The following is a 27,127-nucleotide window of genomic DNA, read 5'->3' on the forward strand; positions in this document are numbered from 1 at the left end:
TAATCTACGCCTGTCTCAGGTTCAACAGAACTATAAAGTTTCCAGGTATGGAGTCAGACTGGAGAGATGGAAAGGCAACACAGTCATCATTTGCACAGGGCAGCAAAACAGGTAGTACCTGCAATGTGGACGTCATCCACGTATACATGCACTCCCACCCCAAACCAAGACAGCCAGTGGCTACAAAAACAGAATGAGTAACATCGAGAGCAACAGTGATCCCTGGGAGACCCCACAGCACAAAGCAACAGAGGAAAAGCAGAATTCACCTATTCACCCATGATAACCTTTTGAGTCTGGTTCTTAAAAAATGACACAAAACATACTAGCACACTCTCTTCTATCTCTAGAGATGAGAGCCCAGTTAGCATCAACGGGAGATCCACCAGACCAAACACTGCTGAAATGTCAAGGAGCACTAATATGGAGGGTTGGCTCCAATCCTCTGCCCATGACAACTCATCCATAAACCCGACCAGCAATGTTTCTGTTCCATAACCCACATGGAACCCTGACTGAGGGGGCTCTAGAACGCACTGATCATCAAGGCAGTGAAGCATCTTAGTCAGAACAGCCTTTTCTATCAATTTAGCCAGGAACAGGGCATTAGAAATTGGGAAAGGAAGTCACATACAATCCAGAGTAATTCCCTCCACCTTCCCTTACTAATTATTACAATATTATTGTTGAATTTTAGGAGGCATCCTTTATTTTCACAACTCCATGAAGTTAGGAAAGTTTATGCAATACTACGACATGAGGGATGACCAAGAGACAGAGCGGATTATAATAGGGAAAACTGGGAAAAAATATCTGTCCTATATTTAATAATGGATATGATACTGTTCTACATTTTTCCAATTGAAATTAAACAGAACAGAAACTTTCAGTTTAATTAGTTTTTTAATTTTTTATTGTGAACTTTGATTTATCATGTGGGTGGAGTGGGACAGATGATCATGTTTAGAGACAGAGGTGGTGAAATAAAGGAATGCTATTGGAAGACCCTTATTTACAGCAAAACAGTTTAAACAAGTAAAGGCGTCTTAAGAACAACAGGCTTAGTGAATTTCCTGAAACATACAATAGAACTGAAATATTTTACATACAAAGAAATTTGTTTACACAAGGAAAATCTTGTTTGTCTATCTGGTACAATCAAATGCTTGCAAAACATAGTCTCTTAAGTTTTTGTTTTTTTTTAACTCCATTCAAGAAGGCTGTCTTCAGTTCAGCTCGGAGTGCTTTCTTTTCTATTCATTATTTGAAGCAGATAATCTGCCGTCTAAACAGAAAAAGAAAAGCAATATTTCACACATTCATTGATCCAAGGCCATTTTCTTTTTTTTTTTTTTGTAATATCTACAAAGGCATCACGGGTCACAAGGTAATTCTCTCAGAAATGCAGCATTCTTTTTTCCATTATAGCTCTGAATATCCTAACAGATTTTCAGATCCCCTTGCATATAGACTGAATGCTCCATGGATGATCATTGATTAAACTAAATAAATTCTGGAAATGCCGCATCACAGCGAGCCAAGAGATTGTGAATTTTGGTACAATCCACATAATGTGTAACGACAGCTAGCTAACTTTACCATGTATATTCTTACCTTGGTGTGAAGGATGCCGAGTCGGTCAACTGCCCTTTAGTGTAAAATCAAAGCAGAGATCTCCAAAACTGTAAAGTTGCCATTCCAAGACACTTTGCAGTTTATGCAAAGGACCTTTGTCATTAATTTTCATCCTCAGTTTACACTCTTTAAGACTTACAAACAAGGACGCCGATGCAATATCGGGCACTGAGCTCAGCACACAGCTAAAAGTGCTGTTGAACACGTGTTTTGGACACGCTAGACATACGACCAAGGCAGTTTAGGGATTAGTGCATCCAAAATACGTGTCCAAACCAGTGCGTAGCTAATAGTGCTCATCATATGCAAATGTCATATTGATGAGGCTATTATGCACCAGTTAGAAAAATGGACGCCCAGAATACTGAGTGTCTGTTTTCCTTACCTGCACACAGCCACTTCTCCTGGGCGCTCGATGGCATAGATGTTTATGGACATGCAAATGATCATTTGCATGTCCCTTTTAGCATGCCAGCTCATTAGACTATTAGGTCAAGCACCCAAGAAAGGGGATGTGCGGGAGTTCAAAAAACATGCGTCAAAGTTGGACGCACGTGTTTTTAATGAGTGATATTGCGTCGGCCCCAAGGTTTGTATTCCCATACCAACAGAAACCAAAGGGAGGAAAAAGTGGCCAGCACGTGCCCAAGGAGCTCAGCTATGGTTGTCAAAAATGGCCAGAGCAGCTAGACATATCGGCCACATAAGTAGTGTGAAGGCTCGGTTGATTGTAAGGTAATAAATGGAAAGTACTCATTCATGTATCTTCCTCCAATGTGAACAACAGTTTTACAAAGCAAGCATCAGCCTAAACTGTATTTACACAATTTCTTTCTGACTATTAATCTGCTTTTGGCTCAATCCACATTCTTCTTTTCAGTTTGCACAAAAGCTAGACTGCAATTAACCTTGCAAGGCACCAGAGGTCACTAATGCCTTACACTTTGAGCAGAAGCGTATACCTGCCACAGCGTTATCTGAGAGAGAAAGGTTTGATAGAGTTTTGAGCACCTAAATGTTTGTCTTTGAAACACTAATAGTTTGCCTGGAATGCATGTCTGATGAAACCCTGTCCTGCTTAGTCCACCATGTACCTCTTTCTTCATTGACTTTGCTACTGACTTTTTGATGATTGCTTAATTGAGAAACTGAGTTCACAACATATTTATTTTGGTGTCGTCATTATACTCTCTAAAGCTAGTCAGAAGTCAGTCCAATGAAAAAACCTTCTCTATTACATGTTTATTGACCTTTATTTCTACATATTGAAGTGCACTAGCACAGCAATCACCACATTACTTTAATCGCACACTGGTAAACATGTTGAGATAGCAGTAAGAGTGCACTTTTTTTTTTTTTTTTTAGGGGAAAATCATAGAGTTGTGCATGATTCATGTTTCTAGTATTTTTTTTTCTAAGCTAAAAACTCTTATGGAATTTATTTTGTTTGTGTACCCAATATCTCCAAAGCCATGGCAACCTACAACAACCACATTTTTCAGGAGAGGGATATCTATATAAAAGCCAGAAACCAATACAATGTTTTGCCTAGAAGACTTATGGATATAGCCCAAAACTGAAAAAAAAAATGTTCATACAACTTGCTCTGTAATTCTTTTCTTACCAGTTTCTTCTTTATTATACATGAAACTGTATGCTCTGGAAATTGATTCAGGTAGAGAACCAAAGGGCAGTTTCTGTCCCTTTCTTTACTGGTCCTTTTCCTACATTTTTGCTCCTTCATCTTTTTCCATCTTTCACTGTACATCTCTCCTGACACAGAGTAGGAGCATCTACAGTCTATGAAATAAGACTCAGAATTCCTGGGTGGGCCTTTTTGTCCCTTTGAAACATATGTAGAAGTGTTTCTCTAGGTTCCCCTCCCCCACCACAACCACCATATTTCGGACGTATGATACCCTAAATGTCAGCCAACTCAACAGCTAAGTTTGAGGGAGTTTCGAGAACAGGAGGTCACAGTGTGAGACTCCAGTCAAAACACGTAAAGGCAAAAGTTAAAAGTAAAGGCATTTTCTGGCACACGGTAAAAATGTCACGATGTACTCATGAAAATGCATACTATAAAACTGAATCAATAAAATGAAAATACAATAATCTAATGATAATGCAGAACCCTAGACACTTCTACAGCGCCTGAGTAACATTCTCAGCTTCTCCTCAGGAAGGCAATGGGACAAAAAGAAAACTCATGGCTTTGAAATGCTATCAGTGAAAGTAATTCCTATAAGCTTTTAGCATTTACCATATGGGTAAATATTGACGATATTTTAATTTTTTCTCAAGCAACAAAAAGCATTCTTGTTTATGCAAAATTAAGATCATTTGAAAAAGGAGTGCTAGTATATTTGTTGTTATGAATGTTTATTTTATTGTTTTATCATGATTTATGTTTTATGAATTTGATATTGCTGTAATCAGCCTAGCATGGGTGGCTATTATAGGCGGAATAGAAATTATCTTAATAAATAAATAAAATAAATAATGGGTGAATTTATGGAAAAAAGCTTCAGTCCAACAGAATACATGCAGAGTCTTATTTCATAGACACATAGAACATGACAGCAGATAAAGACCATAAAGCATATTGAATCTACCCAGCGTTATAGTCCCTTCCCTTAGAAATCCTTTATGCTTGACCCATGCTCTGTAGAATTCTACATAGTAACATAGCAATGACAGCAGAAAAATACCAAATTGTCCAACCAGTCTGCCCAGCACGTTTCTTATGGTAGTAACTCCACTCCATGCAGGTTACCCCAGGCCTTATGTTAAGGGTAGTAATATTAACAATCAGAACCAAGCAACTGTCAAACCCATAACAAAAATCCTGCTGGCAATATTTTTACAGGGTGGGCAGCCTTTTGGATAATTCATACAATGCTGCTGCTGCTTGAACGTGCTTTGCTTTTGGAGTTGGCCGTAGAAGCAGGCCTGCACTTTTTCCTTAATGTTTGTGCATCACTACCATGAACTGTAAAAGTTAGGGTCCAGCATTGGCTGTTTGAATCCAATTCCCCTTCATCCCATCCCACCATTGAAGCGGAGAGTGATGCTGCAGTTGCACCAAAATCATGAAAGCTAATTGTTTAAAGGCTGTATTCCCCATGCCTTCTGTTAGGGGTGGCTGGTTACCACCCCCCTCCCCACCCCCATGCACCCTTTTCTTAACTTCCAACTCTAGCCTTTAGGGATCATATGTGTTTATCCCATGCCTTTTTGAATTTGTTTACTGTTTTTGTCTTCACCATTTCTTCCGGAAGGGCATTCCAGGCATTCACCACGCTCTCTGGGCCAGATTTTTAAACTTATGCACGGGCGTAGATTTGTGCACGCAAACCAGCGTGCACAAATCTACGCCAGATTTTATAACATGTGCATGCAGCCGCGTGCATGTTATAAAATCCGGGGTTGGCACGCGCAAGGGGGTGCATACTTGTGCACCGTGCTCACACCGAGCCCTAGGGGAGCCCCGATGGCTTTCCCTGTTCCCTCCGCCCCCCCCACCTTTCTCTCCCTAACCCGTCCCCAGCCCTATCTAACCCCCCCCCCCAACCTTTGTTGACGAAGTTGCGCCTGCCTCTGGGCAGGTGTAGGTTGCGCGCACCGGCCAAGTTGGCATGACCGCTGTGCCGGAGGCCTCGGTCCCGCCCCTGCCCCACCCCACCCCGGCCTGCCCACTCCCCACCCATTTTTTCAAGCCCAGGAACATACGTGCATCCCAGGGCTTGTGCACATCGCCAAGCCTATGCAAAATAGGCTCGGCGGGCGCAGGATGGGTTTTAAAGGGTTACGCGCATATGTTATGCGCGTAACCCTTTCAAAACCCGCCCCTCTGTGAAGAAATATTTCCTGATGCTATTTCTGAGTTGCCTTCCCCCTGAAGTTTCATATCATGACCCCCTAGTTCTACTGTTTGCTTTCCAATGGAAAAGGTTTGAGGAACATGCATCAATAAAAACCTTTCAGATATCTGCAGGTCTGTATCACATCTCCCCTACACCTCCTCTCTTTTCAAGGAATACATATTCAGATCCTTCCGCCTCTCCTCATAAGTCTTCCAGTACCGACCCCACACCATTTTGGTCACCCTTCTCTCGACTGCTTCCGTCCTGTCTCTATTCTTTTTGAGATATGGTCCCTTTCCCAATCCTTTCACCCCCTTGTCTCTACGCCCTCTGTTGGAAGGCTGTTCCGTGCATCTATCACCCGTTCAGTAAAAAGGCACATTTCCTTAGATTATTCCAGGGTTTAACCCCTCTCAGCTTCATTCTGAGCCCCCTCATTCTAGAGCCTCCTTCTGTTGAAAGAAGTCCAACTTCTGTGCATTTAATTCCTGAAAGTGCTTCAATTTCTGTAATCATTACTTTGGATCTTTTCAAAACCCACTAGGGGGCTCATTTAGCATTTTGATGGTAATTTTGTCAGTGCCCTCTGTGAATAGCACTGGGCTGCAATGACTTAATCAATTTAGTGCATTAATTAATGAAGCCCAGTGCTGGTGGTCAGTTCTGGTGGGTAAAATTGGCATAGACTGCTTTGGGTCTATGAACAGCACAGGCACAGTCAGGAAACGATCCTATCCATATCGCTGTATTTAGAAAGCAGTTAATTGCCCATTTATTTGCTGAGGCATATCCAGGTTCAGTCTCTTAAATGAACATTACAGTCCTGGTAATTTTATATTTATTATTATTATTATATTGTTGTATAGCCAATACTGTGAGTTTTCTTCGTCTTGCTTTATGTTTCAAGATTCAATGTTGTATGTATAAATTTGGAATCCACCTTGTACAAAATATTTGCAAAAGGTGGAATAGAAATGTATTAAATAAATAAATACACACACACACACACACACACACTCTTGCACCTTATATACTTATGTCCTGACTTTGTAATTGCCATTTTCTGGAGATTCTTACAATCAGTGGAGAGTTTAAATTAAAATAACTATGGATGTCCTGAAGATACATATCTATAGTAAGAGGAAATGTCTGTGAACTCTAACCATAAGATTTGCTTCTCAATTAAAAAAAAAAAATCAAATTTTTTTTTAGTTTTTAGTAATTAAATATAGCCTTTTCAAAGTTTACCTCATTTCATGCAGAAAACAGTCTATTCTAATCAGTATAGGGGTTCTGGATTAAACAGTTTTCTCTTGTCTCAGGTTTTCTAAAGTGGAATCCGAAGAAAATTTTACTTTCAGAGCCCCTATACTGAGAATATCTGGTTGTACTGAAGAATTCTGAGCATCAGAACTGGAGCTGCAAGTAGGTTCTCCCTTTGCAGGTAAAGAGCCCTGATGCAGCGTTAGCGAAATGTTGTCAACATTGACGTTTCTTGACATATAAGAAAGTGCATCAGCTTTGGGAAAAATCAAGGATAAAAAAATGATTGAAGAAATATTCAGATAAGTGTTGTATTTTGAAGCTTTAAATCATGGTGGGTATTGGTTTAAAATAGTTCAGATTCTTAAGAAGAGACACATTTGATAGTGTCTTGTTAAAAAAAAAGATCGAGGCATAAGAAAAATTATTTGCCAAACTGCAACAAATTTGTGTCTTTGGATTCAACATACATACAGTTAAGAAGAAAGAAGAGAGATATTTTACTAATGAAGAAGAATTTTTTTTAAAAAAAAAGAGAGGTTAAGGATTTTCAATGAATATAAATAAAAGTAGCGAGAGGTTTTTGACCCATGATTGCAACTACTGGTTTTGAATTCAGCAGAGCATGTTTTCAACCAGTGCTGAGGTCCTTTCCTCTCAAAAATTAAAAAATAAAAAATAGAAAATAAGAAATTAAGGATTAAGATTAAAGATTTGTTTGTTTTATAATTAGAATCTGGACTTAAAATTTAATACACTAGCTTTAGTGTGATTTATTTGATTTGTTACATGAATTGTGTATGTGATATTTTATTTTAATGTTTTTTTTAAATGTTAACAGTTTTGTGCATTCCCATCAGGTTTGATAAGGCAGAATACAAATCCAAATATTAAAACAATGAGGCTCAGAAGTCCTTCAAAATTACAGGACAATGATCGATCTATTAAATTTAATCTTTTAGGACTCTGAACTTGAAAATACACGTGCAGTCAAAAAGTAGATAAAAAGGTCAGAGTCTTCATACTGTCTCTTTCCTTCCTTTCCCTTCAAACAAAAAAGTGCAAAATTTTATGAGATTTGATTTTTATTCCACCTTTTCCTCCAACATGAAACACACCCTTGCATTTCTTCCTTTAGTAATACTAGCATGGTCCCCTTAGTTCACATGCTTTGGCATTACTATGCAACAGATGTCTGGCTTAGGAGGGCAAGTTTCAAACCCTTTTACAAGGAAATGGGGGTTTTGAAAATTGCCTACCCAGTTTGCATGTGTAAAGTTATACCCATAGTGCAAGTGCACATGTCCATTTACACACGGATAGGAAAGGCACTCCCAGGGATTGAAGTCTGGGAGGCATTAGCACTCATGAGTGTACTTTTGAATTTCAAAAGTGCACACATATATTTTCCCAGAAAAGGTTCATGCACAAATAGCAGGTGCAGGACTTTTTCCAACGCAATTTTCAAAGGGAACCTTTGAAAGCTGACAGAAAGTTTGCAGGTAAAAACTACCCTCAGATTCTATGCTTCTACTCACAGTTTGAAAGTGGCCTCCTAAATGACTGTCGGTACAGTATAAAAATGCTTATTGTAACAGAATAAACTGGATGCTCCACACTCGGCAATGCATCAAATCCTTCTCTTATGAAGGATGCCCAGACCTTTCTCATTAATGACAGCTAAGGTACATCAACAACCCCCAGCACACAATGAAGCTAAGATATAAGTTTATTGAAAGAATAAGATTTAACTTGCCACTTTTACACTACCTCTTTAAGACTGTTGTTGTCTTCTGCCTCCCATTTCTTTCTGCTATATAATGGAATTGTTTCCCTTATAGACTGAGCACTTCTATTTTCATCTAACAAGCCTAGCAAGTCCTTGAGTATTACTTTCGATTGCACGAATCCTTCCAGTTGCTTGAAATTTTCAGGAAATTTGGAAGATGGGATTGTGTCTGCCCCTTCGTAGACATCAGGAAGCTCATCTGTGCTTTTTTTCCCCATCAAGTGTCCTATGAGAACAATTACAAAAGTTTAATGAAAAGCAGAGAAAAATATACACATTACATGAAATGACTGGGGAATGATAAGTGTTCTGGTTGGCTGAATAGCATCATTGACCATACGTGGCCCTGTATCATTGATGACTGAACCCTCAACACACTTCCAGCAATGTCCAAGGCTTCTGAGTAATAATGATTTTCAAAACTGGGACCTATCATTTCTAAAACACTAGTAGATATATGCTGTGCTATACAGATACACATAAGAAACAATCTCTGCTCCAGGACACTTAAAATCTGGGCAAGACAAGCACACACGGCGAACAAGTCTGTGGGAAGTGAGTTTATTCTGAAGAGGTGCTTAGGATTTAAAAACTGCTTCAAAAAGATGAGTTTTAAACTGGTTTGAATATAGCCAGGCAGGAAGCCAGATGCACCGATTCAGGAAGTCTATTCCAGGCACTCAGCACAGCAAAATGGAAAGCACAGAGTGGAGGAGAAAGGCACAGATGAGAGCAACTTGCTGGCTGAACAGAGTTATGAAAAAGGGTGTAACAGAGAGAAGATAAAATAGGGTAATGAGGAGCTGCTGCAGACTAAATACATTTATAGGTAAGAGAATCTTGAACTGTGTAAGGAAGCAGACAGGGAGCCAGTGCAGCAACTTGAGAAGAGAAGTTACATGATCAAAGCAACAGTGAAGATAAATCAGTCATGAGGCTGAATTCAGTGGAGAAAGAACAAAGTTGCAGTAGTCCATGCAGGAGGTGATAAAAAAGTAAAACTATTTTGGCAGCATGCTCAGAAAGGAAGGGACAAAGTTTAGTAATGTTGTAGAGGAAGAACTGACATGCTTTAGTAGAGATGTGCAAAGCCCGAACCTTTTGGTTTGGGCTTCGTTTTTGGCCCGCCGCAAGAAATTTCATATTTTCCGCAGTTCGGGCCTTTTAAATTCGGGGGGACTCGAATTTCAGATTAGTGCGCGCTAACTCCCCATTAGTGCGCACTAAACCCGAAAATGAATTTTTCCCAAAATTTCGGGAAAAACTCGTTCGGGTTTCGGGCTCCTAGACGAATGCACATCCCTACACTTTAGTAGTGTTTTGAATGTGCACAGAAAATGAGAGTGAGACATCAAAGATGAACTCAAAGTTACAGGCCAAGAGAACCAAGAAGATGAGAGTGCCATTCACAGAGTCGAAAAAGGAGAAATGAATTTAGTGGGGTAGGGAAACAAGAAGTTCTGTTTTGGCCATGTTACATTTAAGGTGGCGCTAGGACATCCAGGTACTAAGGTCAGACATGCAGGCTGAAATTTGGGGTTGGATTTGTGGGGAAATTTCTGGTGTAGAGAGGACTTACCATGTTCAATACGTCTCAATTACTTGTGCTATCAGCTTTTTATTGTATGTGGTCTGTGCTTCAGCTATTTAATTTGCATCATGTACAGGGAATATTTTTCTATGATTGTCTGCTTTCCAGTGACTGCTGTACACTGGGAACAAACAGTGATCTGTATTAATGTGACAAAACTCATTTTCTGCAGTACAAAAATCAGGTTTGCTTTGCATTGGTTGCTGTGCAATCTTTTTTTCAACTGACTGGCAGCGTCTGCTGACAGGAAGAGAATCCTTGTCCAGAAAATCTCACATTTTAGAGCACAGACACTGGATGCTCCACACTCGACATGAAGCAAAGAGCAGAGCAGGGCATTGAGGCTGGGAAATGCCTTCCTGCCTCAGCGCACCTTGCAACCTGCTGTCTTACCCCAGAGCCGGGCCTGAAAGGGGGAGGCAGTGAAAACAAACAAAGTGTGAGTGGGGGAAAAAAAGGAAACCCCAAAGAGGTGAAGAAGATTCAGCAGGGAGAGTGAGGAACACAAAGGTAAAGAAAGGCATTGAAGAGAAGAGGCAAAGTTGGCAAGAAGAAGAGGAAAAGGAAAAAGAAAAGGAAGAGGCTGAGTCTGTTTTTGGCAAAAAAGAAAAAGGCCATAGTGCACAAATATTGAAAACAGATACAAAAGACAAAAAAGCACCTTGAGAAAGCATCATGTGGTATGAACTGATGTGACTCCCTTATCATCTTAAACCCATTCTGTCCCCTGTTCAGAGAGGGTGGGTGAGTGCCTCACGGAGGGGGGGCAGGGGGGGGGTAAAGAAAAGATGAACCCATTCCCTTTAATCCCATCCTTGCAGGCTCTGCCTCTTCTCTATACTCCCCCCTCCCCCACATGCAATTACTCTTACAAATCTGTCGGGTACCTTTCCCACTGGAGGCAGAGGGAATCCTATACTTGCTGGTTCAGCCTCTTCTCTGTGCTCCCCCTCCCTCCAATATACACATACAATAACTATTCATAACTATTCACAAGTCTGTCAGGTACCTTTCCCCACTGGAGGCACAGTTGAAAGAGAATACTGTGGAGAAGCTGATGCCAGATTAATAAACCAGATTAATAAACCACAGCCTGAAGGATTCTCCTAATTCTGATCATTGTAATGTCCTATGCCTTCCACTTTACCCACAATCTAAGAAAATCAACAATATGAAGGGCTAGGTGAACATATCAGGGCCATGGGTTTATTAACCATAGTGCAATAAACAGGGTCTGAGCCAGCTTTGCTTCTACACTTCAAAGTTGCCTTATGCTTGGTCAGGATGTGACATACTCTATAAGGCTCTACATATCAGGGTTCATGGGGAGGTTTACCTTTACCCCTATTAGTCATGATAAGGAAACTGTCTCAGCCCTCAACCAGTCCAACCTGGTGGACTCCTAGGGGCCCATTTCCCCACCATGCATTCTGCCCATGATCAAGTGACAGTGGGGGATTCCTTCCTACTGCCAATCCTCTTGGTCTGGGATCAATGTGAAGTCTGGTCTTCCACTGCAGCCCTTCACTCACTGTGGCTTAAGACCTTGCCACAGGAAGGAACAGTAGCTCTGTTTCATTCATTTGTTCTTCACATCCTTACCAGATCAACTGCAACTTTGTGCCTCCAAATCAATAGCATGCTCCAGCATCATGTTAGACAGGTTGAGCCTATTTCAGACACATGCACTCCATCTGCCTGGTATAGGGCAGCACCATCAACTGAGGAAAGTTCATGCCAGATTCATCAGCTGATGAGATGATTATCAAAGTCATTCACTTGCTTGTTGGCCTTCTTCTTTTGCATGTCCAAAAGTGTACTGAAGGCACCACAGTGGCCTGAGAATAATATCTGACTTAATTATCTATGTACCGAGCAGTTGGACCTCAAGAAGACAAGATTCTACCTGATGCTGTTAGTCAAATGCTAGTGATCTTTCCTAGGTCATTGGCACCCAGATGTATGACCAACACATTCAGTTTGTTCTTGGAGTCCCATATACTGCACCAAGTCCTCCTTTCATCCCTTGTTCACCAAACCATAAAAACTGAATTCTTCATGCTGCCCAGCAAAGCTCTTAGCCATATGACCTTTCATATACCTGCCTGCCAATCCGATGGAGTGGTCCACAATCCACAATATTTATGTTATCCCTTGCTACACTTGTAAAATTAACATATGAAATTAAGGACATGCAAGATTTCTGCCTCCTATTTAAAGGCATAGGTTGAGGACGACCATCGTCCAATTCTTTTAACTGCAGCCAAAGCAATCCACATATAACCATGCTTGTTACAAACCCATTTCTGAAGGAATGTTTACTGAAGCAGTCATGATCCAATCCCACTACCCCTTCACTTTCTTGAATATGGCCTTGAACTGGTATTTGGTGAGTGGAAATAGATCTAGTTTTAAAAGACAATACATACCACTGTTAGGTTTCCTGGGAAGATACCCCTTGCCATTCTTCACAGACATGTGGCAAAATGGTTGGCAGCCTGGACTAACATGCATTGTCTCTGGCCTGCTTGGCCTGTCTTTGACCAGTGTATCTTCAGGTCTAAGTTTGCACCACATAGTAATGTGTCACCTGCTGCCAGCAGATTAGTGTTGTCCCTGTCATTTTTGGATGAGGTTACTAATTTGCTTATACAAAGCACTCCAAAAAATTATGGAAAAGGCCATATGGAACACAGTCTCAAAAGAGAAGCAGCAGACCTGGGACAAGATATCTCCAAGATTCATGAAGATGGCATGCATTACTCTTTTGAGTACCACATTGTACCCATCTGGACAGGAGCTTTCTCACCACAAAGCTCCTAGTGGATCTAACTGTATCCTAATAAATTTGAGAGAAATGCTAGACTAGTTAGCTACAATGAAACATTCCTTTAATCAGCCCTTTGTTTTTGGCTTGTAAGGCAATGTACAAGATTACCCTCAGCAACTGACCTGCCAGAGGGTTGTTCCTCTGCAGACAGTTACAAATCTCAAAGTTTCCCCTGTATGTCAACCATGTTGCGAACATCACCAACAAGCTCAGAAGTTCCTAAATTACTTCATACCAAGCCTTCATAGCTCCTACAGCATGGGTGTGCCTTCCTTGTCTATTCTAGGAGCTAGTTTCCTGAAAAGAGACCACTTGAAACAAGAAAAAGAATCAGCAATATCTTTCTATGCATAGGGCACATGCCTTGCTTATACAGTTATATTTAATTGCAAGCAATGGAGTACAAATTCCCACAAGAAATCAATCACAGAGCTGCTTCTGGACGACCTCTACCACTGACAAGTTTTCATACCTGAATACAAGCTTCCTGTTTGCCTGTTTTTATCCCCATATGGCTAGAACTATAATTGCAAACTCAAGAAAGAATATATTCTTGGTGGTTCCGGCAAGAACCCACATATCTGGTTATGGGGCAGCATGCCAAAAGACCTGAAAATGTACCCCAAAAGCCACAACAGAATGCACCCGAAAAAAACGGAGGTCTCTGCTGTTGACCAGAGTGTCTTGTCTTAGAAAGATTTCATAAAAATTGTCCAGAAAGGAACTCTACATGTAGAGATCATCTCACAGTGGACAGGAAATGATGCCTAGTATGCAGCTTAGCAGTTGCCATTGATATCCTAAGGTGGTCAAACAGGTGGATAAGGCAATAGAAAAAGCCAGAAAGATGATTGGCTGCATAAGGAGAGGAGTGGTCAGCAGAAAAATGGAGATGATATTGCTTCTGTATAGATCTCTGGTGAGATCTTATTTGGAATACTCTGTACAATTCTGAAGAACATATCTTCAAAAGGTTATAAATCGGCTGCAGTTGGTACAGAGGATGACTACTAAAATGATCGGTAGCCTTCATTCTAAAGCATATGGGAACAGACTTAAAGATCTAAATCAAGTACACCCTAGAGGAAAGCCAAGATAGGGGAGATATGATAGAGACATTGAAATACCTCTAAATGTTCCTTGCAGAGGAGGCAGGCCTCTTTCAATGGAAAGGAGGATCTAGAATGAAAGGTCATGAGATGAGGGTAAAAGGAGTTAGATTTAATCTAAATAAATATTTCTTTTCAGAGAGGGCAGTGGATGCATGGAATAGTCTCCCTGTGGAAGTGGTGGAGACAAGAACAGTATCCGAATTCAAGAAGGCATGGGATAAACACAAGGGCTCTCTGAGGGAGTGGTAGGAATTGGAAAGCTGAATAATTGGTATGGATGGGTAGACTAAATAGGCCAAATAGTCTTTTTCTGCTTCACTTTTTTGAAGGAGTTAATAAACATGTAGATAAAGGTGAACCGGTAGATGTAGTTTACTTGGATTTTCAGAAGGCGTTTGACAAAGTTCCTCATGAGAAATAGGTGGCGATGTCCTTTCGTGAATTACAAAGTGGCTAAAAGACTGGAAACAGAGAGTAGGATTAAATGGACAATTTTCTCAGTGGAGGGGAGTGTGGAGTGCCTTAGGGATCTTTTCAATATATTTATAAATGATCTGGAAAGGAATATGACGAGTGAGGTAATCAAATTTGCAAATGATACAAAATTATTCAGAGTAGTTAAATCACAAGCAGATTCTGATAAATTGCAGGAAGACCTTGTGAGACTGGAAAATTGGGCAGCCAAATGGCAGATGAAATTTAATGTGAATAAGTGCAAGGTAATGCATATAGGGAAAAATAACCCATGCTATAGTTACACAATGTTAGGTTCCATATTAAGAGCTACCACCCAAGAAAGAGATCTAGGCGTCATAGTGGATAACACATTGAAATCGTCGGTTCAGTGTGCTGCATCAGTCAAAAAAGCAATGTTGGGAATTATTAGAAATGGAATGGTGAATAAAACGGAAAATGTCATAATGTCTCTGTATCGCTCCATAGTGAGACCGCACCTTGAATATTGTGTACAATTCTGGTCGCCGCATTTCAAAAAAGATATAATTGCGATGGAGAAGGTACAGAGAAGGGCGACCAAAATGATAAAGGGGATGGAACAGCTCCCCTATGAGGAAAGACTAAAGAGGTTAGGCCTGTTCAGCTTGAAGAAGAGACGGCTAAGGGGAGATATGATAGAGGTGTTTAAAATCATGAAAGTCTAGAATGGGTAGATGTGAATCAGTTATTTAGTCTTTTGGATAATAGAAGGACTAGGGGACACTCCATGAAGTTAGCATGTGGCACATTTAAAACTAATCGAAGAAAGTTGGTTTTCACTCAACGCACAATTAAACTCTGGAATTTGTTGCCAGAGGATGTGGTTAGTGAAGTTAGTATAAATGTGTTTAAAAAAGGATTGGATAGGTTCTTGGAGGAGAAGTCCATTACCTGCTATTAATTAAGTTGACTTAGAAAATAGTCACTGCTATTACTAGCAACAGCAACAGTAACATGGAATAGACTTAGTTTTTGGGTACTTGACAGGTTCTTATGGCCTGGATTGGCCACTGTTGGAGACAGGATGCTGGGCTTGATGGACCCTTGGTCTGACCCAGTATAGCATCTTCTTATGTTTCTATCCTGTGGGTGAAGACCTATTCTGTTGAATCTACTCTGCAAGTGAAACTCAAAAATCCAAAGAGAGACTGCTTGTGCCAAAGGGTAGCCTAGTAGTTAGAGCAATGGGCTGCAAACCAGGAAAGCCAGGACTCAAATCCCACTGCTGCTCATTGTAGACTTGGACAAGCACTTTACCCTCTTTTTGTCTCAGCTATAAACTTAGGGCCTCATTTACTAAGCATTTTTCCAATAGACACAGAATGGGAGAAAAGCCTTCATAAATCAGGCCTTTAGATCAGTGGTTCTCAACCTTTTTTTCTGTCGGGACACACCTGATAGATGGTTTTCACATGCTTGACACACTGAACACAGGACAGTCACAAGGCTAAATATAAACGTACACTTTGCATCCCCAGTAACCCCACCGCCCCGCCCCTCAACAATGGGTAGAAAGCAGAACTAGAACATTCCCCATACAACTTACCATACAAAAAAAAAATATATTCTGCTGTTATCACAATAACAGCAATACAAACTCCCTCTACTATCAGGTGCAATAGCCCTGCTTATAAAAAGACAGCAGTTCACAACCAATGCATGCCCTATGGAGAAAACACACACACAGAACCGACCTTCACCAAGTACAGAAAGACCACAAATTACAAATATGGAGACAGAAACTGGAATGGAAACCCAAAAAAGCCACTCTGCATGCAGTACAAAACTGGAGAAATGGAAACAGAAATAAAGCATCTAACATAGTGCCAAGATCTGCAAGAATGCACACAAACTAATCTGCACAAAGTTACACCTGCATTATGGCATGCACTCTAATGGTAAGAACCCTTTCTATGAAAAGGCAACACTACAAATGTTAAACCAGGCCATAAACACCAATACATCTCCAATTCGGAAAATAGAACATGCCAAGCTGCTATAGATCTCCATACAGAAATAATTGTAAATTAATAAATGTTTCAAAATAGCTAATGAACAGAACAACATCTAACAATTAAACATTAAAAATTATTAAAAATTCTCCAAACACCAATAAAATACTTTAAAACAGCAGAGACATCACATAATACCCAATAATTAAAATGGCAGGCAATCAAGAAAAATAAACTTAAAAAGTCACCTGTACTTACTATCTCCAGCAGCTCTCCTACTCCTTTCCCTTGCAGGCCAGTAGCTCACAACAAAAGCAGCAGTGGCTGCTAAAGCTGTCTTCATGGTCCTCTCCCTTAGGGACCACAACCAGTTTCTGTCTCTCTCTCTCTCAGATATACACATCACACCCTCAGGACCAATTTCTGTCTCTCACACACCAGTCATCTCCCCAACCAGGTTCTCTCTCTCACACACACACTCACACACACCAGCCACACAAACACACACTCACCAGTCACCTCCCTGATCAGTCTCTCTCACACATACACACATCACCTCTCTGACCAGTCTCTCTCAATCACAAAATGCTCTCTCTTTCTTACTTACATACAGGTTTTCAATCGCACACATGTTCTCTCTATCTCACACACTGGATCTCAATCAAACACATGCTCTCTCTATCTCACTTACACACAAGCTGTCAATCACACACACACATGCTTTCTCACACTTACAGGCTCTCTCTCTCTCACTTATACACTTGCTGGCTGGATGGCTGGCTCCTTCCCTCCCCCAGAGCACAAATTGTAACTGCAGCAGCCTCCTCCAACCCCCACAGCCCAGAAAAGAAGAATGCCATTAACAGTGGGGGCTAATGCTGCTGTCTCCCTTGCTGATCGCCGGCTGCTTCAGTTTTTGCTCCAGATATATGCTGCTACTACTGCGGCTACTTTTCAATGCAGCATGGCCTTTTCTTCCCATGTGCCCCACTACACATCACTTCCTCTTCCGGGTTGTGGGGGCAGAAAGAAGAAAAGGCCATGGTGCAGTTGCTGGCTTCAATGAACACTGCTGCCGATCCCATCCAGCCAGGTCTGAATGTTCTGATAGCCCGGGCGGCAACAGCAGTAATGGAAGAATGTCCACCTCTCGCTCAGTGGAGGAAGGGGAGAGAAGAGCAATGAGAGACCGGGAAGCACCACACCTGCCGGTGCTTGGCAACACATTGGTGTGTCCCGACACACTGGTTGAGAATCACTGCTTTAGATTGTGAACCCTCTGGGAATAGGGAAATACCTACAGTACCTTAATGTAATCTGCTTTCAAGTGCCAAAAGGTGGAATACTAATAAATAAATAACATAAGCAATTTGTCTAGCTTCCTGATGGGGGAAGAATGACACCATCTCTCTGGTATCTAACTTGTTTCCTCAGCAAAGTCCGCACCTTTGCCTACCCTTCAGTTTTCTCATGTACAAGCAAAATGACAAATTATTTCACTATAGCGCAAAAGGCATGCAGTGAATCAGCTCGTGCACTTGACTTCACTGGGCCCATGAATAAGAAGTTGTCAACGTAATGCACTCTGTTGCTGCTGCCAGAGACTGTTGCTATGACCCAAAGTAAAAAATGCACTGAAGATCTCAAAATAAGCAACAAGACATCGAAAGCCCATTGGTATGCACTTATTAAAGTAGAACAGCCTCGGGGCCTGGAAGCCCAACCAATGAAAATCATGTGAGTGGATTGGGAGCAAGTGGAAAGCAGATTCAATCTCAGCCTTTGCCATGAACGCTTTATGACCACAGTCCTTTAATATGGCAACTGAATCATCAAAAGAGGTGCACTAGACCAAACATGCCTCATGAGGGAGAAAGTAACTTACTAAATCATCTGCATTGTATAAGAGACAGTGGATCAGACTACACATTCCTGCTTCCTTCTTGGGCACCACAGAAAGTGCATTCTTTACAGAAGACTCATATCGAGGGTTCAGATAGGGGATTTTAAAAACCATGTATGAAACCTTCAAAGGTGGTCTTTGTGGATTAGTCCTTGGGATTTGATGATAACAAAGGTGTCGTTTTTTTCTAGGCATACTGGTGAAGAGGCTTTATCCTAGGTAGCACTGACTCTTCGGGTTGGGATTGGTTCTAGTCAGTCCCCCTCCTGGGACCGAGGGAGGCTGGGTGACCAGCACTACAGGAGAAACAATGATGCTTGGCAAACGCAGCTCCCTCTGAGGAAAGGGGCATTACTAGCGGTGTGCTGCAGGAATCAATCCTTGGACCGATTCCTTTCAAGTTTTTGTAAGTGAGATTGTGGAAGGACTAATGGGAAAAGTGTGTCTATTTGCAGATGATCTTCAGAGGGATAGCTGTGTTAGTCTGCTGTAGTAAAAATTACATGAGGTGGGGGTGGCACCTTATAGATTAACCACTTTTATTAAGCCACGAGCTTTCGAGGACAGAGTCCACTTTGTCAGCTATGCTAAACAATGCAGTCATGAATTTGAGCTGCAACAATCAATGGTACAGTCTAGGAGGTGAAATTATTTTATGCACAAAACAAGAGTGGAATCTGAGGGTGATCATATCCTATGATCTCAAGGTGGCCAAATAGGTGGATAAGATGATGGCACAAGAGAGAGAGAAATGGTTCAGCAGAGAAAGGGATATGATATTGCCCCTGTATAAGTCCCTGTTGAGATCTTATTTGGAATATTGTGTACAGTTCTGGATACTGCACCTTCAAAAGGATATAAATAGGGTGGAGTTGATCCACAGGGTGGCTACTAAAATGGTCAATGATCTTTGTTGTAAAGCATATAGGTACAGAACTTCAAGGTCTAAACATGTATACCCTTGAGAAAAGGTGAGATACAGGAAATATTATAGAGATATTTCACAAATATCAATGTACAGGAGGTGTGTCTCTTTCACAGACTCTGAAATGAGTATTCAAGGGGCAAAGAGTAATCTTAGAAAGGGTGGTGTATGCATGGAATAGCCTCCTAGTGATGATGGTGGAGACAGGGAGAGTATCTGAATTCAAGAAAGCATGGGACAAGCACAAAGAATTTCTAAAGGAGTGGTAGGAATGGTAGAGCTGAGCCGTTGTGCGGATGGGTAGACTAGAGAGGGTATATAATCTTTTTTTCTGCTGTCATACTTCTGTTTCTATGCTTGTACCACCATGAGTCCTGGCATGTGCAGTTGGAATTATTAAACCAATAACACATGGACTTTGGGACTGGTACTGCCTGGGTTTGGGTTTCTGTATCAGCTGCCCTGGGGGACCCAACCACCAAAAGGAGCAAGGCTGCATAATTCCAGTTTCTGATTTCTATTCCTTCTCCTTGATGCACAAGTTTGATTTTTGCTTACCATAGAAGAGGTGGCAGTTCTTCTCCATACTGATCTGTAATTTGCAATCAAAGTTGAGATACCCCCCAATTTCTATCTGTGGTCCCTGTGGGCATTCATGATCATGTTGACATGAATCAACAGATCACAAGCCAAGTGCAGTTTTTATTTGCATACAACACTTGTGAAAGTGAGGAAGGCCAGAGTCTAATTGCCAATGTTTCTGAACACTTTCATCCACTAGATCCTCTCCTCTTCCCTGCATCTATGTCTTTCTGCACACTTGTGATTTACCTTCCTGTGTGAGGACAGATTGTATACGCAAGATATGGAGACAGACATGCATTGCTGAACTATTGAAATTGGGTAAAGAATCCTCAGATCTACAGAGCTTTTGGTCAATGTTCGTGTTTGCCACCTCTTCGTACTTTATGAGCATCTTATCTTGAATCACCTCTCACCCATTTTTTTTAAAAACAACTCATCCCCCAACAAGTTGGGCAAGTGAGCCAAAGTTCTCAATCCTACCCAGTATATTAAGGATGGCTTTCAGAAATGCCAGATTATTGGCATCCTCATCAGCCTTTTGGTGGCATATGACACTGTCAAATAGTGCTATGCTGGAAAATGTATGAAATGACAGCTAATCCATATGATCCAAATACTTATCGAAAAACACTGCTTCTGTGTCAAACTGGTACCTACAACAGAAAGAATTACTCCAAGAAATTGGAGGTACCGCTCCTTTTTAATATCTACATGAGTGACCAACCAATCCATTTAATACACACAGCTTTAATTACACTGATGACCTAGCAATAGCGGCACAAGCAAGCAAGAGACCACCTGAATCGAGCACACTTTGACAGCTGCATTAGGCAAACTGACCAACTACTATATTATTACTCAATTTCAACCAAATCTAAATAAGACACAAGTCAGCCATAGCGCTAATAAGGAACTAAACATTCAATTGCAAAAATCTAGTATACCTCAGTGCAGTTCTGGACTGCACACTTTCCTTCAAGATCCACATAAAACATGAGCTGTAGGATCAGTAACCAAAAGATCATTCATAATCTTGCAAACTCAGAATGGAGAATGCACCCAGCTATGATCAAAACTGCTGTGATTGACTTATGTTACTCCAGTGCTTGCTCAGTACACTTACCCAGGAAGAGAATGCTCTGCCCATGCAAAAGTAAATAAATAAATGAGAGTTGAATCACAGCTGTCAAATTATCAGATTACCTTAAATCAACTAATCTCTACAATTTGTATCTCATTGTTGGAATAGAATCATCTGACAGGAAGTGGCAAATAGAGGGCACCAGACCTTTGTATAGTCACATCATGTCAAAAAGGTTGTGCAGGAACTTCCTCATGAGGATAGAAATAATGCATACCACTCCCGTGACTGCTTGGGAGGAAATGTGACTTGGAGGTCTTGCTGCTGGGATCACTATGGGTATCACTATCAGAGCAACTGAATAGCTTCCTGCAGAGGCAAAGGAGGAATATGGCACCTAGAAAATGCTAAAATGCCTCTTTACCTAAGATGATAGGTCAAGAGCCAACATAGAAAAATGGGGACCTTGAACCAGTTGTGAGACCCATGATTCTGTTGCAAGGCATACCATGCAATACAATTTGGTCTAACCATTGTTTGAGGATGGCTACTGTACAATGCAGGATCTTGCTGAAACAAACTCACTAGTGCTGAAATGTGCTCATCAGTGGAAAGAAATATGATTTGGGCAGATGGAGATGAGAAGAGGAAGAAGAATATAGCAATGAAGCTGGATGACTCATATTCAGCAACAGAGCAATCCATTTCAGTGTCAGCGAGTGCCCTTGGTTACTCTGATGTTTCCAGTACTCAGGAGTCCCGTGTTGCCTCCTATTCCAGCCATGGGTTGCACACCATCCCATGATGGGGGCTGTAGGAAAAGGGGTTTGCTCATCCACATGCTCCCTAGCTATTCCTATAACCCCCACCAATCAATCTTTGCATCTTCTATTCATTTCCCTGCAAATGACTGCATGCATTTCATGCTCTGACCATGTGTGATGCTTCCCATGCTAGACTTGACCTAATCTAAGATCTTCTGGGTCCCAATCATAATGGCCCTGTTGCAGATTTGATGACTGTGAAGCAGAAGCACCCACTGAGCCCTGACTCTCCTCTATTGTCCAGTGGATCCTACTTCCACTTCTCCTCCCTTGCCAAGTCTACCCCCTTGGCCCATGCTGAGAGCCCTTGGTCTATTGGATCTTCTTGTTGTAGAGCAGTGGTGCATTTCTGCCTCACATCACTGCTGCCACTGAGGTCATGGAGAGGCACCGAGACTGCTGGAGAATTCTGTGCCCCCCCCCCCCCCCGCCCCCAGTACTCCTCAGTGCCTGGCCTTTCATTCCTCCCTCAATTCTCAGCCAAATCAAGCTCCATTCTTCCTCTTTAGCTATGGATGTAACCATGAGAGCTTTTCTCTCTCTCCTCCCCTGTGCTGCTCTGATCACTTCTATCTCCCACTTTGCTCCATGGCTGTGCTTAGCATAGCAAACATCTTTCCAGCATCTGCCAGGATGAAGGGTGGAGAGGAATGGCAGCAGGAATGACAACAGTCTCACTAGAGCCTCCTGCAGAAGAGATTGGCATACCGAAGGAAGGAAAGAGGGAAGCGTTCTCATGCCTGGCTTAGAAGCAAATGAAAATAAGTGCTGCGGTTAGTGCTGCTATATGAGAGGAGGCTGGATGCATGCAGTCACCACAGTGAAGATGACTGCCTGCTAGCTCAAGAAAAAGAGATTGCTGGGCAGACTGGGTGGAGCACTTGGGTTTTTTCTGCTGACATTTACTATGTTACAATATATATGGTTCACTCCTCTTTAATCCTCTGTCTCCTGGCTGCACCTAATCACATTCCAATGGGAATCTTTCTCACCAGGTCTGATTTCCGAGAGTTGAGGAGAAGAAGGATGCCACAGGGAGTAAGGAGGGAGACTCAACATTGCAGGACTTGGTTTGGGTTTTTTTTTATCCTTGTAAGGCATCACAGTGTAGAAAAATTCCAGTTTTCTCTAAGACCAACAAGGCAACTCGATCTTTGTACTGTGTGTGCTAGCACCTCATTCTCTGACTTTAAAGTAGGATGATGAAGGAAAAAAAAAGCAATATTGCTTACCCTGCTTCCTTCCTAGAATTTTTTTTTTTTACATACGAAATACAAATCTCAACATAGATAAAATGTCTACGATACAAAAAAATGATATTTGCCTTTGTTTTATTGAAGAAACTTATCTATTATTTATTTTTCTTGTAAAACTAAATGACAAGGCAAGTATTTGAAGTATTTGAAAAGCATCCCAGTGTTACCTTTAAGGTGAGCTATGGAAAATGGTTACTAAGTGACACTTAGGTATTTTGTAAATTTGAAAACCTTTTGCATGCTACAATTATTTTAATCATAGAATGAGATTACAATTAAGACAGTAATTGGTTGTTGTCCACCTACACTGCGGGAAGAAGTAATAGACTTGCACCAGAGAATATTCCATCTAAACACTTAAGAAGAACGAAAACCATAAAAGGAAGACAAACATTAGATCAAAGGTATGCATATAATGCAAAAGAGACAACCATCGGTACAGAGGAAGTTCTAGGAGATCTGAGAGTAGAGCCTGGAAGCGCTTAGACTGAGCAGCTACAAGGAAATATTTTCTTCACAGAAAGCCATGGATGCATGAAACAGACTCCCAGGGGAGGTAAAACAGTATCCAAAATCAAGAAAGCATGGGGCACGCACAGAGGATCCTTAATGGCAGGGAAGCAAAGATAATGCCAGGCAAGTGGAGTCTGAAGTATTGCAAGAAGTAGGAAAGAAGGAGTGACTCAATGAATCTTGAGGACTTTATCTGCCATTATATTCGTTATTTTAAGGTTTCAGTCTAGGGAGAATGCTTAATCTGTCATTGGAGGTTTTTGACAATAAGTTAGACAAACTTTTTATTTTTGTTTTGCATAACATAGAAATGAATTCTGCTTGGAGATAGAGGCGTCAACTAGATAGCTTCTTGAGGTCTCTATCAGCCTTATATTTATATGGGTTATAATCTAAGATATTTTCCACAGACACATAATGAGAAAAAATTAAAGTATTTTATGAATAAGACCTCAAGATTCTACAATTTAAAATAAATGGCACATTACTATTTTTAGGAAGACTATTAAAAAAACTGCTTTTCTTCTTGAATTTCCCAGATTGCATACAAATATTTGTTCACCATAATAAATAATTATATCAGGATCATAAATAATAATTATATGATTGTACAGTGAATATATTTACACCAAATGGAATTGTGCAGATGTACATTTAAAGCTTCCTAGTGGAAACTAATGTATTTATTATGTCTGCATTACACAGTTTGACTATGAATAGCGCTCCTGCAATCGGTGCTCAGTGCAGGTGATATTCTAACATGGGAATCCAGACATCGGGGAAAAAAGAATTATTCATGTCTCCAAAATTCTCATTAGTGATTCAAAGACATAGAAAATCCTGTCAAAATAATATAAGCTCATAGACAGATAAAATGGTCTCAACCTTTTCTGAAATTCCTCGGGTGGTCTGACATGAACCAACAGTGCTCTGATTCTGCTAAGAGGCAGTGGGACTCATTCTTTCAAGCTCCGCACCAGTGCAAAAACTACACCAGATGAAATCATCCCATTATTTCCAGTGGCGAGGAAAGCGCAGGCACAGTTCTTTAATAAAAGAGCCGCTATGGTGTCTGTTATGAACATTTGAAAAGCGGAAAGAAAGCACTGGTATTAGAACTGAAAGTCTTTCTCAGGCTCTCGGGTCAAGAAATTCCTGATGATCCGAGGTTGGGGGCTGCTGTCGCGATCAACGGGCACATTTTATCGTGCGGCCAATACATGCACGCCTATTTTTTCCCTGTGGTTCAGAATGTAATTCCTTCCTATCTGCGGCCAGTACATACGGACCTATTTTTTTCCCTGTGGTTTAGAATGTAATTCCTTCCTATCTCGCGGCCAGTACATGCGCACCTATTTTTTTTTTTGTGGTTCAGAATGTAATTCCTTCCTATCTCGCGGCCAGTACATGCGCACCTATTTTTTTCCCTGTGGTTCAGAATGTAATTCCTTCCTATATCGCGGCCAGTACATGCGCACCTATTTTTTTTCCGGTGGTTCAGAATGTAATTCCTTCCTATCTCGCGGCCAGTACATGCGCGCCTATTTTTTCCCTGTGGTTCAGAATGTAATTCCTTCCTATCTCGCGGCCAGTATATGCGCGCCTATTTTTTTTTTCTGTGGTTCAGAATGTAATTCCTTCCTATCTCGCAGCCAGTACATGCGCGCCTATTTTTTCCCTGTGGTTCAGAATGTAATTCCTTCCTATCTCGCAGCCAGTACATGCGCGCCTATTTTTTCCCTGTGATTCAGAATGTAATTCCTTCCTATCTCGCGGCCAGTACATGCGCACCTATTTTTTTTTCCGGTGGTTCAGAATGTAATTCCTTCCTATCTCGCGGCCAGCCAGATGTGTTTCAGCGGAGAGGGTTAACATATAATGCAGAATACAAACTCACATGTGTGACAGATAGTGAGTGCATTTATCTGGACATCATCCCGACGGGGGCAAACAATAACAAAACACTCCCACAAATAGAAGAAACTCTGCTAATAGCAGTAGTTACGTAAGGACTGTGACCCGCTGTCATTTTCACCTGGATGGAATGGAGCGCGACAGAACCCGCCACGGGAAGCCTCCCGGAATCACATAAAGCAAAAGAACGAAAGCGGTAGGATTTCTCTCTTTTTTTTGCAGTTATCTGATCGTGCCAGCGCAGTTTAAAACGTCTTCTTGCATACACAGTACGGAACGCTAATCAGCAGTAACAAAACATGCGACGCAAAAGGAAAGAAAACTTCTCAAGAAAGAAATGAATAAACAACATTAGGGCGAAGGAGCCGCAGGTTTGACTGCAAAATGAATCGGATTGCCTTTCCGTTTCCTCGCCTTCCAGGAGCTGGGTCCCTTACTGGCCGCTTTCATAAGGGGGGGATTAAAAAAACAACAACAAACAAACATGCAGACTAGGCAGGACAATTCAGAAAGAGTTTCTGCTTCCAGCCAGCTGTGGCTTTCCTCCCTTACGCATCTGGCTCTTTCCTACAGCCCTCGCCCAGAATAAGATTAAGGGCAGGAGAACTCCGGAAAGGTGCATCCCACCAAGCTTCCTTGGCCGGCACAGATTTCTATCCAGCAAAGAGAACAATTCTTAGCATAAAGAGAGGGACAGAAGGTAGGGCTGGGGGGGGGAGAGGGAGAGAAACCGAGAGAAGAAAAGATTTCGTCCGACTGGAGCCCAAGGGGGGGGAGGGGAGAAGGGATCGGTGACTTGACTGAAAAGGGAGGAGAAAGTATGCACCCGGGCGAGGGAGGAGAGGCGGCTTACCCACAGCCCAGTGGCTGCCCCGGGGGTAGATCTTGGAGAGCAGCGCCGCCTCGCCCTGGAGCTGCTGCTGCGGCGGCGGCTGCAGGGGAGCCGCTCGGCCCGGCTGCACCTCGAAGAGGACGGCGCCGCCGAGGAGGAGGAGGGCGAGCAGGCGGCGACACAGGAGCGCTCCGGCCATGGCTGCGGTGCTGGGGGGGGGGGGGGCTCTCTGCTCCTTCTCCGCCGCCTGCCGGCGCTCTTTATAAAGGGGACTGCGCGGGAGGGGCCTCCTGACGTCTGCCCGTGACCCGGGCCAGCCGGACCTGACACCGGCGGGGGTGGGGGGAGGAGCGACGAGAGGAGCAGTCAGCGCTCCCGGGCAGCCCCTGAGCCCGGCTCACCTGTCGCCAAATGTTCAGCAGCACTGTTTGCAGGAGCCCAGGACTAACTTTATTTGTGAGCAGCCTAGCAACCAGGATGTTCAGATAAACTGACTAAGTGCGACCCAGGCAAACACGTATGCACGCTTGCCGTTTATTGATTACACTTTGTGTGCAAACCGAGCACACTGTAACTCAGTCATCGCATGCATTGCCCCTGATCTCTGCCAGTTATATTCCGAGACGCACCTGCTGCGCAGCGTTCAGCGCTATCTTGACGCGTGACAGAGGATGTGTGTGTGTGTGTGTGTGGGGGGGGGGGGGGGGGTGTCTGTCTGTCTGTCACGTCACAGTGCTGTGCGGCTCCTGCTTTGGTTCTTG

The 27,127-nt window shown here is 42.0% G+C and overlaps 1 protein-coding gene across 2 annotated transcripts; it reads right to left on the reverse strand.

Moving 5' to 3' along the window:
- Nucleotides 1-1,194: 1,194 nt before the first annotated feature.
- Nucleotides 1,195-26,662, reverse strand: GRP (gastrin releasing peptide). 2 transcript variants are annotated; one of them, XM_029579452.1, is made up of 3 exons: nucleotides 26,388-26,662; nucleotides 8,535-8,779; nucleotides 1,195-1,285 (listed from the first exon to the last, which is right to left on the reverse strand). In XM_029579452.1, exons 1-3 carry the CDS (start codon nucleotides 26,563-26,565, stop codon nucleotides 1,232-1,234), a joined length of 477 nt encoding a protein of 158 aa, XP_029435312.1. In that variant the 5' UTR covers nucleotides 26,566-26,662; the 3' UTR covers nucleotides 1,195-1,231. The 2 variants fall into 2 exon arrangements, with proteins under 2 accessions (XP_029435312.1, XP_029435322.1); XM_029579462.1 differs by having other exon boundaries at nucleotides 8,658-8,779; nucleotides 26,388-26,653.
- Nucleotides 26,663-27,127: the final 465 nt, after the last annotated feature.

Source organism: Rhinatrema bivittatum, chromosome 1, assembly GCF_901001135.1.
Source record: "Rhinatrema bivittatum chromosome 1, aRhiBiv1.1, whole genome shotgun sequence".
In the NCBI taxonomy this organism is placed as follows: Eukaryota; Metazoa; Chordata; class Amphibia; order Gymnophiona; family Rhinatrematidae; genus Rhinatrema; species Rhinatrema bivittatum.